The sequence below is a fragment of the Meles meles genome, chromosome 2, assembly GCF_922984935.1.
Source record: "Meles meles chromosome 2, mMelMel3.1 paternal haplotype, whole genome shotgun sequence".
In the NCBI taxonomy this organism is placed as follows: domain Eukaryota; kingdom Metazoa; phylum Chordata; class Mammalia; order Carnivora; family Mustelidae; genus Meles; species Meles meles.
Genome location: NC_060067.1, coordinates 12120259 through 12138768, shown reverse-complemented (window position 1 = coordinate 12138768; position 18510 = coordinate 12120259). Strand labels below are relative to the sequence as shown.

Sequence of the window (18510 nt, the reverse complement as noted above, 5' to 3'; positions counted from 1 at the left end):
AGAGAGAGAGAGGGGGAAGCAGGCTCCCTGCTGAGCAGAGAGCCTGATGCGGGGCTCGATCTCAGGCCTCTGAGACCATGACCTGAGCCGAAGGCAGAGGCTTAACCCACTGAGCCACCGGGGCACCCAACAATTTTTAGTTTGATATTATAGTAACTAATGATCTTTTTTCTCTGACAGTAATTACTGCATTATTATACAAGCAATATTTGGTAACATGTTTGTTGATTATTTTCTTGTTGTTGTTTAAGATCATTAATATATAAACTACACAGGAGACAAAGATTGATGGATAAACTATCCAAAATGCAATCTATAGTAAAACATTCTAGGGCAATACTTTTCAGTGAACTCCTGGCACAAAGATGTCACCAACCTTATATAACACTGGTATCATTCTAAGCATATAACAAAGAGAAATTAAAGACTTTTAAGAGAATACTTTGGTTCTAATCCACCCACCTTGAAGACCCCCCTAAATATCTTCTTTGCAAGTCCAATGACCCAGAACTTGAATTTAAAAAATAAAGCAGATATACATATATTGATTTTAAACTTCAGTTTATTATTTTGTCTTTAAGAATAGTAAGAACATTGTGGAAGGTGATTAAAATTGTACAGACAGTATTGGTTTTTCATATGCAGCCTTTGAAATGTTTTGAATAGTCTATTACAAAGCATGAATATTAGTAAATACAGAAATATTAACATACAGAATTTTTGTCATTAAATGTTCAAAGGAATTTTTTTTTTAAATTTAAATGCCTGTTAAAGGAGTCGGAGAAAGAACAGGATTTCTTAAATCTCTGAACGAAACTGTAGGGTAGACCCTTTCATTTTCTTTTCATAATCCGCTTCAAATCGTTCATACTGGGCTACAGTGAACTGATTTTTCCAATCTCCTGAAATGCCTGAAAAGAAAGATAAAATGGCACATTTGAGACTACTATAAAATTTCCTTCTTAGATCAGTTTTCGTTTGAATTGCCACACGTGTATTTTTAATCCTTTAAGTTTTTCGTATCTGCTCCATAACTCCATTCCTCACTCCCAAACTCCTGGGCCTTCTTAGTTTTCAAAAAAAAAAAAACCAAAAAACCAAACAAACATGGATTTGTCCAGTATCTTATATAAATAAGTAATCCTTTCAATATTTCAAGAAACATCACTGGGAGAAAATCCAGTGTTCCAAAATCTTTATTCTTTGGTCTTAAGAGCATTGTTAACAAAAAATAGAGAATTTTTCAGTCCTTTTAAGACTGTATTTTCCAATATCAAGTGGTAATTTATGAAAAAAAAAATTCTATGATCAAGTAAGATTTAAAAATTACTGGGTTAAATGTAATTAAATGTATGTATTATTTCAGGATTGTTCAATTTTCTTAAGGATTTTTAAAATTTATTTGACAGAGGGATACATAGCAAGAGAGGGAACACAAGCAAGGGGAGTGGGAGAGGGAGAAGCAGGCTTCCATGCTTCCAGAAGAGGAGGGAACCTTATGTAGGGCTTGATCCCAAGACCCTGGGATCATGACCTGAACCAAAGGCAGACACTTAACAACTGAGCCACTCAGGATTGCTCAATTTTCAAAACACTAACCGTATCTAAAACCTTAAAGGAAAGACAGAGAGCATAGCATTAGCAAAGAATATCTGATAATTCACAGACCTGTATCTCTGGGGCAAATAATACATAATAATTTAATAAAAATAATTTAAACAAACAAACAAACAAAAAACAATGCCTTTTCTCACAGGTAATTCAGAAGTCATTTGCAAGCCAAGTTTTAGGAGGGGGAAAAAGGGGCAGGGGAGAAAACATGCCAAAATAGCTTTATTAATCCACCCCAGGATTTCTCAACTTTGGCTTTTTTTTTTTTTTTTTTTAATTTTCAAATCTAGACCACTGGCTGGGCAGATGTGAGATTTCCCATCTCACATTAGCTTTTTTTTTAAATTTTTAAAAATTTAAAAAATTTTTTAAAATTTAAAAAAATTTTTTTTTAAATTTGCATTTTAGTGTGTTTAGCAGCATCCTAGCCCTAGTCACATTAGCTGCTTATAGCACAGCCTCAGTCATGACTCTCAAAACTGTCTTTGGATGTTGCCAGACATTCCCTGAGAAGCAAAATCATACCTATCTGAGATCCAGATATTTCTGGAAAGACTTATCCATGGCCTACTTTCTAACTTTCTTAAAAAAAAAAATCTCTGGGTTGCATGAAGATACATCATAATTCATGAAATTACCCTTAATAGTCCCTATATAAGCTGTCACCAAAATACTTGTTTCTCCAAAGCTGTCTTAGATTATATTAATAATTATTCACTCTGTACCGTAAGATTTTACACCTCTGCCCACTGACATGTGTTGTGTGATTCCTCTTCCCCTCATTAACTTTGGCTTGGATTTTGGATATGTTTGGCTAATGGAATTTGAATATGTGCAATATACACCATATCTAAACAGAAACTCTAAAGACATTGCAAGTCCAACACCTCTCCTGCTCTTCTTGTCTACTGTGATCTTGGGCATGTCCCACAAATGGGTAGCTTTTGCAGCCTGCATTTCAGAAAGAGAAGACATAAGAGGCTGAGACCCTGAAAGTCAAGTAAAACTGATCAGATTGAAAAAGAATTAGCAAAACTGCAGCAGCGCTGGTGGCCAGCGTTCAACAACATTAATCAAAAAATAAAACTTGTGGTTTTAAGCCACTGAGATTCTTGGAGTTACTGTGTTTTTGTTTTTTTTAAATATTTCATTTATTTATTTGAGTGAGAGAGAGAATGAGAGAGCACAAGTAGGGGGAGGATTACAGGGTGAGGGAGAAGGAAGCTCCCCGCCATGCAGAAAGCCCACAACCCCTGGGATCAGGACCTGAGTTGAAGGCAGACTCTTAACTGACTGAGCCACCCAGGTGCCCCTTGGATTTGTTTGTTTTATAGCAAAACTAATACATACACAACTAACAGAATCTCTCCTTTCTTTCTCTTTTTCTCTCTCTCTTACACACACACACAATTCAATTCAACACATCTTTATTAAGGAACTATTTTTTGCAAGATGCTAACTATACCTTGAGATACAATGATTTACCATATGATTTATCAATGATTTATCATAAAAAGAACCTCTAGGAATTTCCACTTTTCATTATTCATTTGGTATGCTTAACATCATTTAAGCCGGCTATCCATCACAGTAAAAATTTTAAGGAATATGAAGAATATCTAGAAAGTTCAGACAAATGAACTCTTTGCCAAGAATGCCAAGACTCATGGGACGCCTGGGTGGCTCAGTTGGTTAAGCCACTGCCTTCGGCTCAGGTCATGATCTTGGGGTCCTAGGATCGAGTCCTGCATCAGGCTCCTTGCTCTGCAGGGAGCCTGCTTCCTCCTCTCTCTTTGCCTGCCTCTCTGCCTGCTTGTGTGTACTCTCTCCCTGACAAATAAATAAAATCTTTAAAGAAAAAAAAAAAGAATGCCAAGCCTCATGCTTATCAGTGCATAGGCTCTTGACTAAACATTTCTCATTAGAATGTTTGTCTTACATTGTTGCACTTAAAGAAATTATAGTTTATTGCCACAAATTATTTCACCTAAGATTTTTTTTGTTCCTATTTTTTTTCTTGCCAGCATACTCAATCTTTTTCCATTTCCTATAATATTGTTCTTTGTTTCCTACCTACACCCTCCATGACTGTAATTAGCAAGCTGTATAGAAACTGGTATAGGATTTCTCACCCTTTCTCATGAAGGGAGATACAGAATGATCCATATCAAAATCTGGTACAGTGGTATAATTTGTACTTGGATTCTGCTTCATCACATCAAAAGAGCTATGATAGAGGATTTTATCCACGGTTTCTTCTGACAGTTCTTTGTCTAGAAACTTTAACAACTTCTGAATTTCATGCTTTGGATCCTAAAAAATTACAAAGAAAAATAATTATTTCAGGTAGATTTAGTCATAAAATAGACACTGCATTTAATATGGTTCTACATATCTCAATGTGGTGAAAGAAATTATTTTATATTTCTTGTGCCCTCTTCATTTTGCTTTCCAAAGTACATGTCCTATTCTTTGCCAGGCCACCATCCGCTAAAAGACAGAGTAAATTTTGATCGTTTGTCTGTTTTTCAAATTTTTATTTAAATTCTAGTTAGCTAACATATAATGTAACATTGGTTTCAGGAGTAGAATTTAGCCATGCATCTCTTATATATATACCCAGTGCTCATCATAGCAAGTGCCTTCTTTAATACCCATAATTTTGTTTCAAAAAGTACAAAAAAGAAAAACCAGGTTAATATTCAATCTTTGACACTCAAAAATAGACTTAACCTGTAGAATAACAAATGGTAATAGTGTAAGCTAATATTATCATAAGGTATAATTTTAAAAATCCTTGATCTCCTTTTTTTTTCTTATTTTATTTCTTTTCAGCATAACAGTATTCATTGTTTATGCACCACAACCAGTGCTCCATGCAATACGTGCCAACCTTAATACCCACCAGCAGGCTCCCCCAACCTCCCACCACCCCCCCCCGCCCCTTCAAAACCCTCAGATTGTTTTTCAGAGTCCATAGTCTCTCATGGTTCATCTCCCCTTCCAATTTCCCTCAACTCCCTTCTCCTCTCCATCTCCCCATGTCCTCCATGTTCTTTGTTATGCTCCACAAATAAGTGAAACCATATGATACTTGACTCTCTCTGCTTGACTTATTTCACTCAGCATAATCTCTTCCAGTCCCGTCCATGTTGCTACAAAAGTTGTAGCATTCTTTCTGATGGAGGCATAATACTCCATTGTGTATATGGACCACACCTTCCTTATCCATTCGTCCATTGAAGGGCATCTTGGTTCTTTCCACAGTTTGACGACCGTGGCCATTGCTGCAGTAAACATTGGGGTACAGATGGCCCTTCTTTTCACTACATCTGTATCTTTGGGGTAAATACCCAGTAGTGCAATTGCAGAGTCATAGGACTTGATCTCCTTTTTTAAAAATCATATCTTATATAAAGAATAGATTATTTATCAAATATTTTTTAAAGATTTTATTTCTTTATTTGAAAGAGAGAGATAGAAATAGAAAGAACATGAATGGGGTGGGGCAGGGAGAAGTACAAAAGGAGTGGGAGAAGCAGGCTCCAAGTTGAGCAGGGAGTCAGATGCAGGCCTCAATCCCAGGACCCCTGAGTGGAAGTCAGATGCTTAATTGACTGGGCCACCCAGGGAATCCCCATCTACCAAACATTTAAAGAATAATTAATACCCATTCCTAGTCTTCTCAAACTCTTCCAAAGAGTAGAAGAGGGAGTAACAATTCCAAAAACATTTACAAGACCAGCATTACCAAAAACCAGGTAAGAACAATACAAGAAAATTAAAGTCTAGCATATCTGATGAACATCAATGTAAAAGTCCTCAACAGAATACTAGCAAACAAAAGGTTTGTATACCTTGATCAAATGGGATTAATTCTAGTGCTACAAAAGCAGTTCAATATCAACGAACCAATATACCACATTAACAAAATGAAGGATGAAAATTATATGGCATAAAAACAGACACATAGACTGGTGGAAGAGAATAGAGAGCCCAGATATGGACCCTCAACTCTATGGTGAAATAATCTTCGACAAAACAGGAAAAAATATACAATGGAAAAAAGACAGTCTCTTCAATAAATGGTGCTGGGAAAACTGGACAGCGATATGTAGAAGAATGAAACTCAACCATTCTCTTACACCGTACACAAAGATAAACTCGAAATGGATAAAAGACCTCAATGTGAGACAGGAATCTATCAGAATCCTAGAGGAGAACAAAGGCAGTAACCTCTTCGATATCAGCCACAGCAACTTCTTTCAAGATATGTCTCCAAAGGCCAAGGAAACAAAAGCGAAAATGAACTTTTGGGACTTCATCAAGATCAAAAGTCTTGTACAGCAAAGGAAATGGTCAAGAAAACAAAAAGGCAACCCACGGAATGGGAGAAGATATTTGCAAATGACAGTAAGACAAAAGGTTGATATCCAGGATCTATAAAGAACTCCTCAAACTCAACACACACAAAACAGATAATCATATCAAAAAATGGGCAGAAGATATGAACAGACACTTCTCCAACGAAGACATACAAATGGCTATCAGACACATGAAAAAATGTTCATCATCACCAGCCATCAGGGAGATTCAAATTAAAACAACATTGAGATACCACCTGACACCAGTTAGAATGGCCAAAATTAGCAAGACAGGAAACAACGTGTGTTGGAAAGGAATGCAAGTTAGTGCAGCCACTTTGGAGAACAGTGTGGAGAACAGTGTGGAGATTCCTGAAGAAATTAAGAATAGAGCTTCCCTATGATCCTGCAATTGCACTGCTGGGTATTTACCCCAAAGATACAGATGTAGTGAAAAGAAGGGCCATCTGTACCCCAATGTTTATTGCAGCAATGGCCACTGTCGTCAAACTGTGGAAAGAGCCAAGATACCCTTCAATGGATGAATGGATAAGGAAGATGCAGTCCATATACACAATGGAGTATTATGCCTCCATCAGAAAGGATGAATACCCAACTTTTGTAGCAACATGGACGGGACTGGAAGAGATTATGCTGAGTGAAATAAGTCAAGCAGAGAGAGTCAAGTATCATATGGTCTCACTTATTTGTGGAACATAACAAATAACATGGAGGACATGGGGAGAGGGAGAGGAGAGGGAGTTGAGGGAAACTGGAAGGGGAGATGAACCATGAGAGACTATGGACTCTGAAAAACAACCAGAGGGTTTTGAAGGGGTGGGGGGGTGGGAGGTTGAGGAACCAGGTGGTGGGTAATAGGGAGGGCACGTATTGCATGGAGCGCTGGGTGTGATGCCAAAACAATGAACACTGTTATGCTGTAAATAAACAAATAAAAAAAATAAAATAAAAAAAAGAAAGAAAATTAAAGTCTAACATATCTGATGAACATCAATGTAAAAGTCCTCAACAGAATACTAGCAAACAAAAGGTTTGTATATCTTGATCAAATGGGATTAATTCTAGTGATACAAAAGTAGTTCAATATCAACAAACCAATATACCACATTAGCAAAATGAAGGATGAAAATCATATGAGCATTTCAAAACATGCAGAAAAAGCATTTGACAAAAGTAAAACAGTAAAGGCCATATATGACAAAGCCACAGCTAATATACTCAATGATGAATTTGAAGATGAGAAGCTGAAAGGTTTTCCTCTAAGATCAGGAACTGTAGTCAGAAATAACTATAGTTAACAATACTGCATTGTATATTTGAAAGTTGCTAAAGAGTAGATCTCATCACAAGAAAATCTCTTCTTCTCATCGCAAGAAAAAAATAACTATGTCAGCTAGACTTACTGTGATCCTTTCATAACATATACATATATTGAATCATTACATTGCTAATATTATGTTATATGTTAATTATGTCACAAGAGAAGAAAAAAAATTACCTATTCCCAAGAGTTATAGTGGAAAAGAAGATACTCTTTCTACCTCACTCCTTTATAGATTTTTTGATAGTATGAATATAAGAGGAGGAAAGTAAATAAAATCCTATCCATTTCCAGCCAAAGAGTGGTGGAGAAGAGAAAGAGGCAATGATGAAGAGGTGAGATATATATGATGTATTATGATTTCCCTCCTCAATGCTTCACATTTATTAGGATAGCATGTAAGAGTAGCACTCAGGCCAAATAGTATGGGCCTTGTTACCCGCTGGAGAGGTGATCTAATTGGTGGTCCAAACCAAGGTGAGACTGAGAGCCATAATCTTAGTGACCTGGTGCAATCAGGCAGAAAGGTAATCCATTTAGCTTTATTGAGGCACCCATCTCAATTCATGGAAATAGAACCAGAGTTTCTATAGTGACTTTAAAATAATCTATTTCTTGTAGAAACAGAAATGAACTTGGTGGAAATCAGACACACATCTTAATTATTCAAGGGTGAGAACCACAGGGAAGTCCCAGGTGTATTAGGTCTATCCTGTGAAAGTTAAATGGAAGAGTGATGGGGAGAAGGGTCACTGCTCAAGCTTGGAATGGGAATATTTGGGGTGGATCTGACGGCACTGCCCCTCTGGAACCCTTCAGTAATTTTGAGTCTTTTCCACCAGCAGATGTAGATTCTCCTCCCATATTTGAGGAGACTAAACTTCTTTTGCTTAAAGACTTTATTATACTTAATGTGGGAAGTTTTCTTTCCAGATAACACCTATCCTCTTCAAAATCCCCAACAACACCTACTTGTTGTTTCTGGACACACACAATTAGGGTAACATGTTGTCCCTTAATCTAGAGTAACAGGGAAAAAAATTCTTTAAACAGGATATAGAAGACGCCAGGAATTTAACTAATGAATCTCCCAAAGGGGGTCACCTTAGCTGAGTAAGGTGGTTTCCCTAGAGGCTATAGAACAGATTTCCCAAATAAGAGATGAAAGGTAGTCATAGTTATCTAAAGGAATTTAGGTGTGGACAAGCTTCCTGAAACGCATTCAATTTAAGAGATATGGAACACTTCTTAAATGGACTATTTAATCAGATCAGAATAAGTTTTTGATCAAAAATGGAGAGTGAGGGGCGCCTGGGTGGCTCAGTGGGTTAAAGCCTCTGCCTTCAGCTCAGGTCATGATCCCAGGGTCCTGGGATTGAGCCCCACATCGGGCTCTCTGCTCCGCAGGGAGCCTGCTTCCTCCTCTCTCTCTGCCTGCCTCTCTGCCTAGTTGTGATTTCTCTCTGTCAAATAAATAAAATTTTTTAAAAAATGGAGACTGAATTAATTTCATGCTAATAACCAGATAGAAGATGAAAAAATAAAAACTAGATGTTTTACAAATTAAATTACATGTTTTCTCCATTGTGCTTGTCCTTTGGGGAAACAATCACAAATAAGATAATTTTAATCCCTACATTCAAGGAACTTACATTATACTAAAGGAGACCAAGACAATGTAAGAAACACATATGTAAAATAATTAGAAGTGGTGGTGGATGTTATGAAAAGAACACTAAAAAAAGGGATTTTTAATAGATAATATAAGGTGAATCATTTGACACTGGATATGAAAGAACTCTGTGGAGAGTTAACATTTAAATTAAGACATGAAGGAAGAGAAAAAGTTAATTTGAAAATAGTGGAGAAAAAATTTTTCATGCAGCCTCACTTAGTAAGAAGAGGAAAAGTGACAGCAGAAGCGGCAGGAGAGATAGGGACTAAATAATGCTGAGCTCTAAGTTATCTTAATGATTTTATAGTTCGGGTAGAGACAGAAATCATTAACATATTAAAAGGCAGCGGGCATACTCTTATTTAGATTTCAAGATCATTTTCTCTGAGTGGACAATAGAGGCAAAATGAGGGACTCCAAAGAAGTTAAGATAGGTGCCTGAACTAGAGCGGGAGGCAGTAGTGGTAAAAAAAAAAAGTAAATTGAGTAAAAGATCGATTTTCAATTCAGAGTTACCGGGATAGTGGATTAGTAATATTCATAGACCAAGAAGAAAGGAAAATGTGATACCAAAAAAAAAAAAAAAGATGAAATTTAGGTTTCCTTACAAAATAAAAATTATAATTGCCTTTTACCTCTTTCATGTCTTCATAGAATAGGTAAAGGATACGATAATCATTCCTCTTCTCCCACCAGTCCTTCACATGGTCATACCAAGAACCAAACGCCACTAAATTGAAAGATATGATGCTCGGAAAATTAGAAAAATTTACATAAAGAATTGTTAAATATTATTCCAAGTCATCATTATCAACACAAACACACTTATTAGTTCAAGAAAGAGGGATGGTAGGATAATTCTCCCTGTTCTCACTGAATTTGCAATCTACTTGGAGAAGAGTGGCAGGAAAGTTCACAGAAGGAGAAAGGGAGAGAAAATCTTAGGGATGGAGAGATTAAGAAAGGATTGCAAAGGAAGAGGAGTATATTTGGATGTAAGAAGAAGAATTGGGGTTTGATAATAATAAGAATGAGTAGATATTCTATGGACAGAGAAGAGTCCAAGTAGCAGGGGTGTAAAAATTTGCAAGAAATCATTGAGCTGTTCTTGCCTTGATAGAAGAATGTTTATATGAGAACTTTAAGTAGAGCTACTACTATTGGCATAAATATGTCTCCCTGAAGGAGAGAATACACAGATAGAGAAAGAGATCCTTGAAGATAAAATCTTTACCCAACAATTTTCAGTTTATATAATAAAATTTAAGGAATGGTAAAGAAAAGAGAGTCGAAGAAATATATGTAAAATCGAAACAATGCAATGGATGCACAGCAAGAGAAGAAAACAGTTGTTACTAAGCAGTAATGAAACCATAAGGCAAAGGACTGAAATATCTGTATTACATATTCCCCAAAAGTTTTTTTTTAAAGATTTTATTTATTTTTATTTATTTGACAGAGAGAGATCATAAGTAGGCAGAGAAGCAGAGAGAGGAAGGGAAACAGGCTCCCTACCGAGCAGAGAGCCCGATGTGGGACTCGATCCCAGGACCCTGAGATCATGACCTGAGCCGATGGCAGCGGCTTAAACCACTGAGCCACCCAGTCGCCCAATTCCCCAAAAGTTCTTAAAGGGAAGAGAAAACTATGTATTCTGCTTCCTCTGTAGTCTTCTTAAAACCTTAGTAGAGTCCTGGGCGCATATTAGGTTTATAATAAACACAGATTTATATTTGACCTTTCTATCTCTTTGAAAAGAGACTTTTCTCTATAGAACTCCTTGATGAAAGTAAGAGTTGAACCCACTCTTCCCAGTCATGAATTTATCCAGGAACTCCTCCCAGGTGCCAGGCTCTGGGTGTAATTTTGCCATCTGGTAGAAATAATAGTTAGACACAGCCACATCCTTAGCATTTCGTGCCACATAGACCATCTGTGGGGAGATATGGGAAATCATGATTTCATTTATATTATTTAATAGTTTGTAAACTTTTGCTTATCTTGCAAGAATGCTTACTTTCTCTTTTCTGTTTCCTCTTTAGCCTTTGAAAAGAACATTTCTAAAAACACAGAAAACCAAGTATCATAGGAATTACAGTAAATATTAAATTAACAAAAATGAGATAGTATTGTTCTTAAATTTACAATATTTTTCTGTATCACTTATTAAAATATACACAAACGAAAATAAAAATTACAAAACTTAAAAAGATAAGCTTTAAAAAATTTTTTTTTACTATTAGTTTTTTTGAGAGAGAGAGAGCTGAGAGAGAGGGATTTTAAGAAGGCTTTACACTCAGTGTAGAGCCCAATGGGGGACTCCATCTCATGGTCCTGAGATCATGACCTGACCTGAAATCAAGAGTTGGACACCTAACTCACTGAGCCACCCAAGCACCCTGAAGTAAAATTTTTAAAGCTGAAAAAATGTCCTATCTTGAACTGAAGATAAGTTATTATTTGGGTACATTTAATCAATAATGAATAATCATTCTTCATTCTGCTCACAATCACATAGCGATCATTGCTATTTATAATGATTTAGTGTGAGATCAAATTTTTTTTTATGTATAGAGCCCTAAAATCTGCTTAGAAACAAATTTTGAGCATATGGTTTTCCAATAGAAATGACATTGTTATGTCTCAGTGGTAATTAGATTTTCAGGCAAGTCCACTGAAATCCATTAAGCTTACTTGTGCCCTGAAGTACATCTAATAATAATACTGAGGCCCCAGGCATCCATGCAGTAAATAAATCCTTAAGGAAAAATGCATTCAGGAAGAATTCTCCTTTCATCTAATTAGAAACACTTTTCTTCTTTTCTTTCAGTTGATGGGAAAAGGAAATGGGAAATTTTATATCCCTAAGTTCCTGATAGTAGTTCTCATATTCTGGCATAAAAAAGGAGTGTGTAGAAAGATTGAGTGTAGAGTTCTAAAATTTGAGACTGTTGCTGATATAATTTCTTGAGATAAACATTTCCAATAACTTCTCATTTTGATATCAAGAGACTATTTTAATGAGCCAAATGTCTTCTTCTATGACCATCACCCCTAAGTTCTTTAGGGAGGACTGTTTCCAATTGCCTCAGTAAAGACAGAATGTGCACTGGAAGTACTATTTTAATTACTAACAAATAGTAACCTTCCAACTGTCATTTATAGTACAGTGGGTAAGTTGGTTGTGGAATATTCACAAAGACAATGGAATTCCTTATATCAGTGGTTCTCAAACATTAGTATGATTCAAATTCATCTGGAGATTTTATTAAAACTCATATTTCTGAACCTCATCCCCATAATCTTTGACTGAATACGTTTGAATTGGGCCTGAGGTTTGCTCCTCTCACATGCTACTTTTGCTTAGGGTACCACATTTTGTGATCTGGCAGGCTACATTAAAGAAAACAAAACAAAAACAAGGTTACAGAATGATAAGAATTGATCTCATAAATATTCTGTTAAATGAAATAAGTTCAATATTCAAGATTATATACCTCTCCTTTTACAGACAAACTAATTTATAATAACATTCAGGATAGTAGCGATCTTTGAAGAAAGGGATTGCTGCCAAGAGTGTGAAGAATTAGGGCTTTTGGGATGCTAGTAATATTCACTTTCTTGATCTGGTTACAGGTTTCATGGGAATTCTCACTTTGTAAAAATTCATCAAGCTGTATGCCTAAGATTTATGTACTATTCTCCATATAAGTTATAGTTGAATTGAAATGGTTATTTTAAAATGAAGCCCAAAAGGAACCTATTATATATATAAATAATATAAGATATATATAATTATATATACTTAGAGATATAATTATATAATATATAATTATAAATAATATGATCTATAATATATAATATAAAACATTATATATAATATATAATTATAAATTTTATAATTATAAAAATTTAAATTATAATTATATTGAATTCTTGAAGAAGCAGTTCTAGCATTATCTAAATATTTAGATATTAAATATTTAAGAGTAGATACTGAGTAAAGGGAATTAGACAGAAAGACAGGCATTTTAGAGAACAGAAAACCTGAGAGACTCTCAGTGCTGGGGCACTAAGTCTATATCTATATATTTATAGCACTTGTGTCCACTGGTGTTATTTCAACTCTTGGATGTAGGGACCACACTATTATTTTTGCAATGATTTATCCAGGGGTTGTAATATCCCACTGTAATTTCTGCATGATGAGTAAAAGAAATTTCAACACAAATAATGGTTTTTTTTCTTTAAATATTGCTACCTTGCAGTTATTTTTCCAAAATGAAGAAGGTAAAAGTTGAACAGGCAGGTGTGTTTTCACTAATCGAGGAGACTTCATGTTTTTCAAATCCTCCACACCTATAAGCACAGAAGTGAAGCTACATAGTAAATGTGGAATCATAAAAGTCAATTGCAATAAACTCTAAGACTTTGTAAACATTAACTCCACCATACGGCTTGAAATAACTTTTTGGCTTCAGATACATATAAAATCTACCAAGGGATCAAAAATGATAAATTCTTGTTAGTTATGCCATTTTATTTCCTATGTAGAACAGACAATAACTGTCTGTAAAATCTTCAGAACAGACAATAACTGTCTGCTGAGGCAGAAACAATAGGACAATGTCAAGACATCCAAACATTTCCTTCATTTATCTTTCTTTTCTCATTTACTATATGGGGAAGCTGAACTAGAAGATTTCAAAACCCCTTTCCAGCTTTCTTATATTCAAATTGTAAGACTGAATTAAGCCATGAAGCTCATAACTAATTTTTAAAATTTTAATAATACAAGATCATCCATAATTCTGTTTCTTGAGTCTGTGAACATCAGCTGACAAGCAGTAGACATGATTTTATATTGGATCAGACAATTTTCTGTATATAATGAGTGTACATTTAAATGTTGAAGGTCTCCATCTGTGCAACTAAGAAAACATATATACTCATCAAAATCTCCTCTTATGCAGATATTATCTTTTGGTGCAAGAGGAGTATAATATGGTTGTATGTACAACCGAATTCTTACTCTCCTATTAGAAACACTCAGGATTTAACTGTCCAAGCTCTGTCTATAGCAGTCCATCACGACTCCTCCAAACACCACAAAATGATAGGGGGATTTATTCCTATGGTAGAAAGGAAAATTCAGGGAAAATACCATTCTCGATTCCAGGAACAATCAATTCCATGAACGGCACTCGTTTGTATATTGCGTCCCGCTTACATTTCTCCACATCCCCATTGTTATAGATCAAATCCAATATTTCACTGACCCAGGTTGTTCCTAAGGGCAAAAAAAAAAAAAAAGGAACAACTATAAACTTCTCCGTCAAAAAGGATATAAGAAGGTCAATATAGGTAGAGAAGTCGTATGATATAAAAAACAAAAAGGTGCTCTTCCTTTCCATCACCTTTTCTCTTCCCACATTTCTGAAGAAAGATCCTTATCTATCTTGAACATATACATGTGTATTGTGTGTGAGAGAGTAAGAGGAAGCCTGATTAAAATAATCATAAAGTAAGTCATAAAAGGAAAGTAAGATGTGGGTAATATAAGAGACAGTATGAAAGTCATGTAGCACACCCTTCTGAGTGGAATGCAGAGGGAAGCAGCCAATTTCAAGTAGTCTGACTAGAAACTTGTGCAGTTTTTATTAATATCAAAAATGTGAAAAAAAAATGTGATTAGGCTTTGGGGGCTGTAGAGTATCAGAGGAAAAACATTCCGTGGAGGTGTGAAGAAAGATACAAAGAGAACTTTGCATCTGTGGTGACCAGGTGCTATTCACAAACTAGACCATTGATCCTACGTGAGCAGAGTGGGTGGAGTCACTCTGGTTTTTCCGAGATTATGTCTCATTAATCTTGAGGAATGGATCCAAAGTACTGTTGATCACCTACCAACAACGGTTCAACTTAGGATTTTTTTGACCTTACAGCGGTGTGAAACTCATAGGCGTTCAGTAGAAACTGACCTTTGAATTTTAAATTTTGATCTTCTCCTGGGCTAGTGATAAGCAATATGAAGCTTTCTCATGACGCTGGGCAGGGGTAACTAGCTGCAGTTCCCAGTCAACAGGATAAACAACTGATTCACTTATAACTGGTCTATACCCACGCAACCATTCTGTTTTTCACTTACAGTACAGTGTTCAATAGATTACATGAGCTATTCAGCACCTTATTATAAAATAGGCTTTGCATTAGTTTTGCCCAATTACAGGCTAGTATAATTGTACTGAACACATTTAAGGTAGGCTAGGCTAAGCTATGATGGTTCGGTATCAAATACATTTTCAAATTATGATGAGTTTATAGGGAGGTAACATCATCCTAAGTCTGTATTTAAGGATATGGCCTCTTTAATTGTCTACAGTATTTAATGATCAGGTTATTGAGGATAGGCTGACAAAGCAATTTTAAGATTGGAGAAAAATATCTTCTTATCTGTTCCCATTCTCTTCCCCTTTATCAAACATGCCAGGAATGATAGTCTGTAAAGTGAATAATCATGGGTGGCTACTCAAAATTAACTTCAGTAATTAATCTATGTACTGCATAGATTTTTGGCCAATGACCTCACAAAGATGTACTTTGAGTTAGTTCCACAAATTAGAGTACTTCAGGCCTCCTTTTTAGTCCTTTCTTGTGGACAATTCTTCCTTCTTTTCATCCCTAAATCATGAATGTGAGACTATCTCCCTTATCCCTCTAACAGAGACAATTACAGTACTAAGAAAAAGTTGAGTGAAATTAATACTATCCTTGAAGAATTGCCTCATCTTGCTTAGTCTTAAGCAATGATGCCTTGGGAAAAAGAGACCTAAATTCTGGGGCACCTTGGTGGCTCAGTCATTAAGCATCTGCCTTTTGGGTCATGATCTCAGGGTCCTGGGATCAAGCCCCACACTGGGCTCCCTGCTCTGCAGGAGGCCTGCTTCTCCCTCTCCTCTCCCCCTGCTTGTGTCCCCTCTCCTGCTGTGTCTCTGTCAAATAAATAAATAAAATCTTTAAAAAAAAAAGAAAGAAAGAAAGAAAAGAAGAGTGGGGCACCTGGGTGGCTCAGTCATTAAGCTTCTGCCTTCAGCTCAGCTCATGATCCCAGAGTCCTGGGATCCAGCCCCTCTTCAGGCTCAAACCTGCTTCTGCCTCTCCACTACCCCTGCTTGTGTTCCCTCTCTCACTCTCTCTCCCTCTGTCTCTCTCTCTGTCAAATGAATAAATTAAAAACCATTAAAAAAAAGAGAGAGAGAGAGAGAGACCTAAATTCCGAAGTGCAAAAGAACACATTTCATTTCCTGTCAGTAAATTATGGTCACTGAAATTTGATGGAAAGAAATGCCACTTTAGCTATGCTTCAAATTAGAAATGTTTATTTTCCATAATTTTGGGGGGGAAAACACGTGATTTACCTCATATGTAGAGTAAATTAGCTTTAATCCTTTATAACAAAATTAACAGGGAACTTATATTAATAACTTTAAAACACGTTCTCAACAGTTTGTAAAGGGAAAAAAATTAAAGACAAAAATGACCAAGAGTATATAATTACTTTATGTGTAGACATCTAGTCATCAGCTTTTTTAGAAGAAATCCAGCTTCAAAGAGCACTTTCGTATATAAACTGTTTGTATGATTATACTATACCTTCCAAAGATGATCTTAATGGTTTTCTGCCTGTGAATATGTTTTTTGAAATAGTGAAAACAAAAGAGCATGTACATTTTCAGTAACTGCCCTACCTTTTCTAAATTTGTATTTCAACAAGGAGATGCAGAGTGGTTTTGGTTCCAAACAAGTTGGGATTGGTGGATGGCTTAGAGAACAATGTGCATAGTAAGAAAAGAAAGGAAAAACAAGCGTTTACAAAAACAAGCTTGCGGGATGCCTGGGTGACTCGGTTGGTTAATGGGCTGCCTTCGGCTCAGGTCATGATCCCAGCGTCCTGGGATAGGGTCCCACATCAGGCTCCTTGTTGGGCAGGGAGCCTGCTTCTACCTCTGCCTCTGCTGCCACTCTGCCTGCCTGTGCTCTCTCTCTCTCTCTCTGACAAATAAATAAATAAAATCTTAAAAAAAAAAAAACAACAAGCTTGTTTTCTATTTCTTCAAAAGTCTGTATTGTACATTCGTTTCTTTCCTGAGAGGATCTCTTTGTTTTCATAACAGTGTTATTATCTTGGCATTAGAATCTCCAAAAATTCAGGTGTTCCCTCCCAGGCTTTGTTACATATCCCTATGAAGGAATTTTAATATTTATCATATGAAAAGATTAGTAGTCAATGTACTTATTAAAAACTTCTTGTCCTTAAGTCCTTTAAGAAATGAAGCAGAAATATAAAAGAAAGTTGACTTTAGGGAATTTAACAACTGGAACAGTTGATTGGCTAAGGCTTAAATTAATTAAGTGGATAAAAGGCAGGAGAAAACCTATTCTCTGATATCTCTCTGCACATCTATCACTGAGTAAATGGAAGACTGTCATAAAAAGATCTGGAAAACTAAAAATTATTGATTCTTACTGAGGCATCTTAAATTCTCCTTTCTGAGATCACACACCGAAGTCAGTAGCTGTTTAGCAGTATAACAAAATATTTCTAAATGCATTTATAAAGTGTTTAAAATAATAAAACATTAATATTTACCCAGTATATTTAAAATACAATGAACAAAATATGTAAACATTAAAATGCATAGTAGGAATATAGATATGTAAAGATTCTAAATAATCTAAATCATTTTATATATGCAGTTTTAATAATTTTTATTTGAATTTACAAAGGAAAATAAAACAACAACATTAATTTTCCCTCCGGTTAGTCCCCATTCAAATGAAGGCGTTTTAGAATAGAAAGTGAGTTTATCTGATTTGCGACAAAACTGTCCCAGCAACTGCTACTGTGTACCCTTGACCAATGATCAGAAGATCAATGGGCTTATACATATGGATCTATAAGCAATCAATGCGTGCAAATACATTAAAAGATCTTACCAGATTTGGGGTAGGTCGAGATCAAAAGGTCATCTGGTCGACTCTCAAAGTTCTCCACCTGGGACCATTCCTCAGCAATGCTCCAGAAGAGTGGGACACCCTGAACATCCACTAACTCCCTCCTGTAGATATCCAGCTTCTTGTCCATTTTTCAGAAACTAGATTTTAAACAAAGGGAAGCATGTTAAGGAGTCTTTGTTTTAATAGTATTAATAATGGGTGGCTCAGTTGCTTCAGCATCTGCCTTGGCTCAGGTCATGATCCCAGCATCGTGGGATTGAGCCCCAAGTCAGGCTCCCTGCTCAACGGAGAGCCTGCTTCTCCCTCTCCCTCTGCCCCTCTCCCCTGCCCCTGTTCTCTCTCTCCTCTCTCTCTCTCTCAAGTAAATAAATAAAATACTAAAAAATAAAAAATAAATTGATATTTTATTAGATAAATTAGTATTTGATTACTATAGATCCAACAGCACTAGATCACCTTCTTGTATTATGAATCAGAGGAAGAACAAGTATACAAACTAA

The 18510-nt window shown here is 35.9% G+C and overlaps 1 protein-coding gene across 2 annotated transcripts in view; it reads right to left on the bottom strand.

Annotated features, from left to right (window-relative positions):
• Positions 1–544: 544 nt before the first annotated feature.
• Positions 545–18510, bottom strand: part of LOC123936675 (sulfotransferase 1 family member D1-like) — a 37046-nt gene continuing 19080 nt past the window's right edge. For both annotated transcript variants that reach the window (XM_045997161.1, XM_045997162.1), the window contains exons 2-8: positions 17990–18147; positions 14157–14282; positions 13254–13351; positions 10799–10925; positions 9628–9722; positions 3744–3924; positions 545–911 (exon numbers count right to left, since the gene is read on the bottom strand). In XM_045997161.1, coding sequence (XP_045853117.1) covers positions 799–911; positions 3744–3924; positions 9628–9722; positions 10799–10925; positions 13254–13351; positions 14157–14282; positions 17990–18137 — 888 coding nt within the window. In that variant the 5' untranslated portion in view covers positions 18138–18147 and the 3' untranslated portion in view covers positions 545–798. The remainder of the gene's footprint in view (positions 912–3743; positions 3925–9627; positions 9723–10798; positions 10926–13253; positions 13352–14156; positions 14283–17989; positions 18148–18510) is intronic.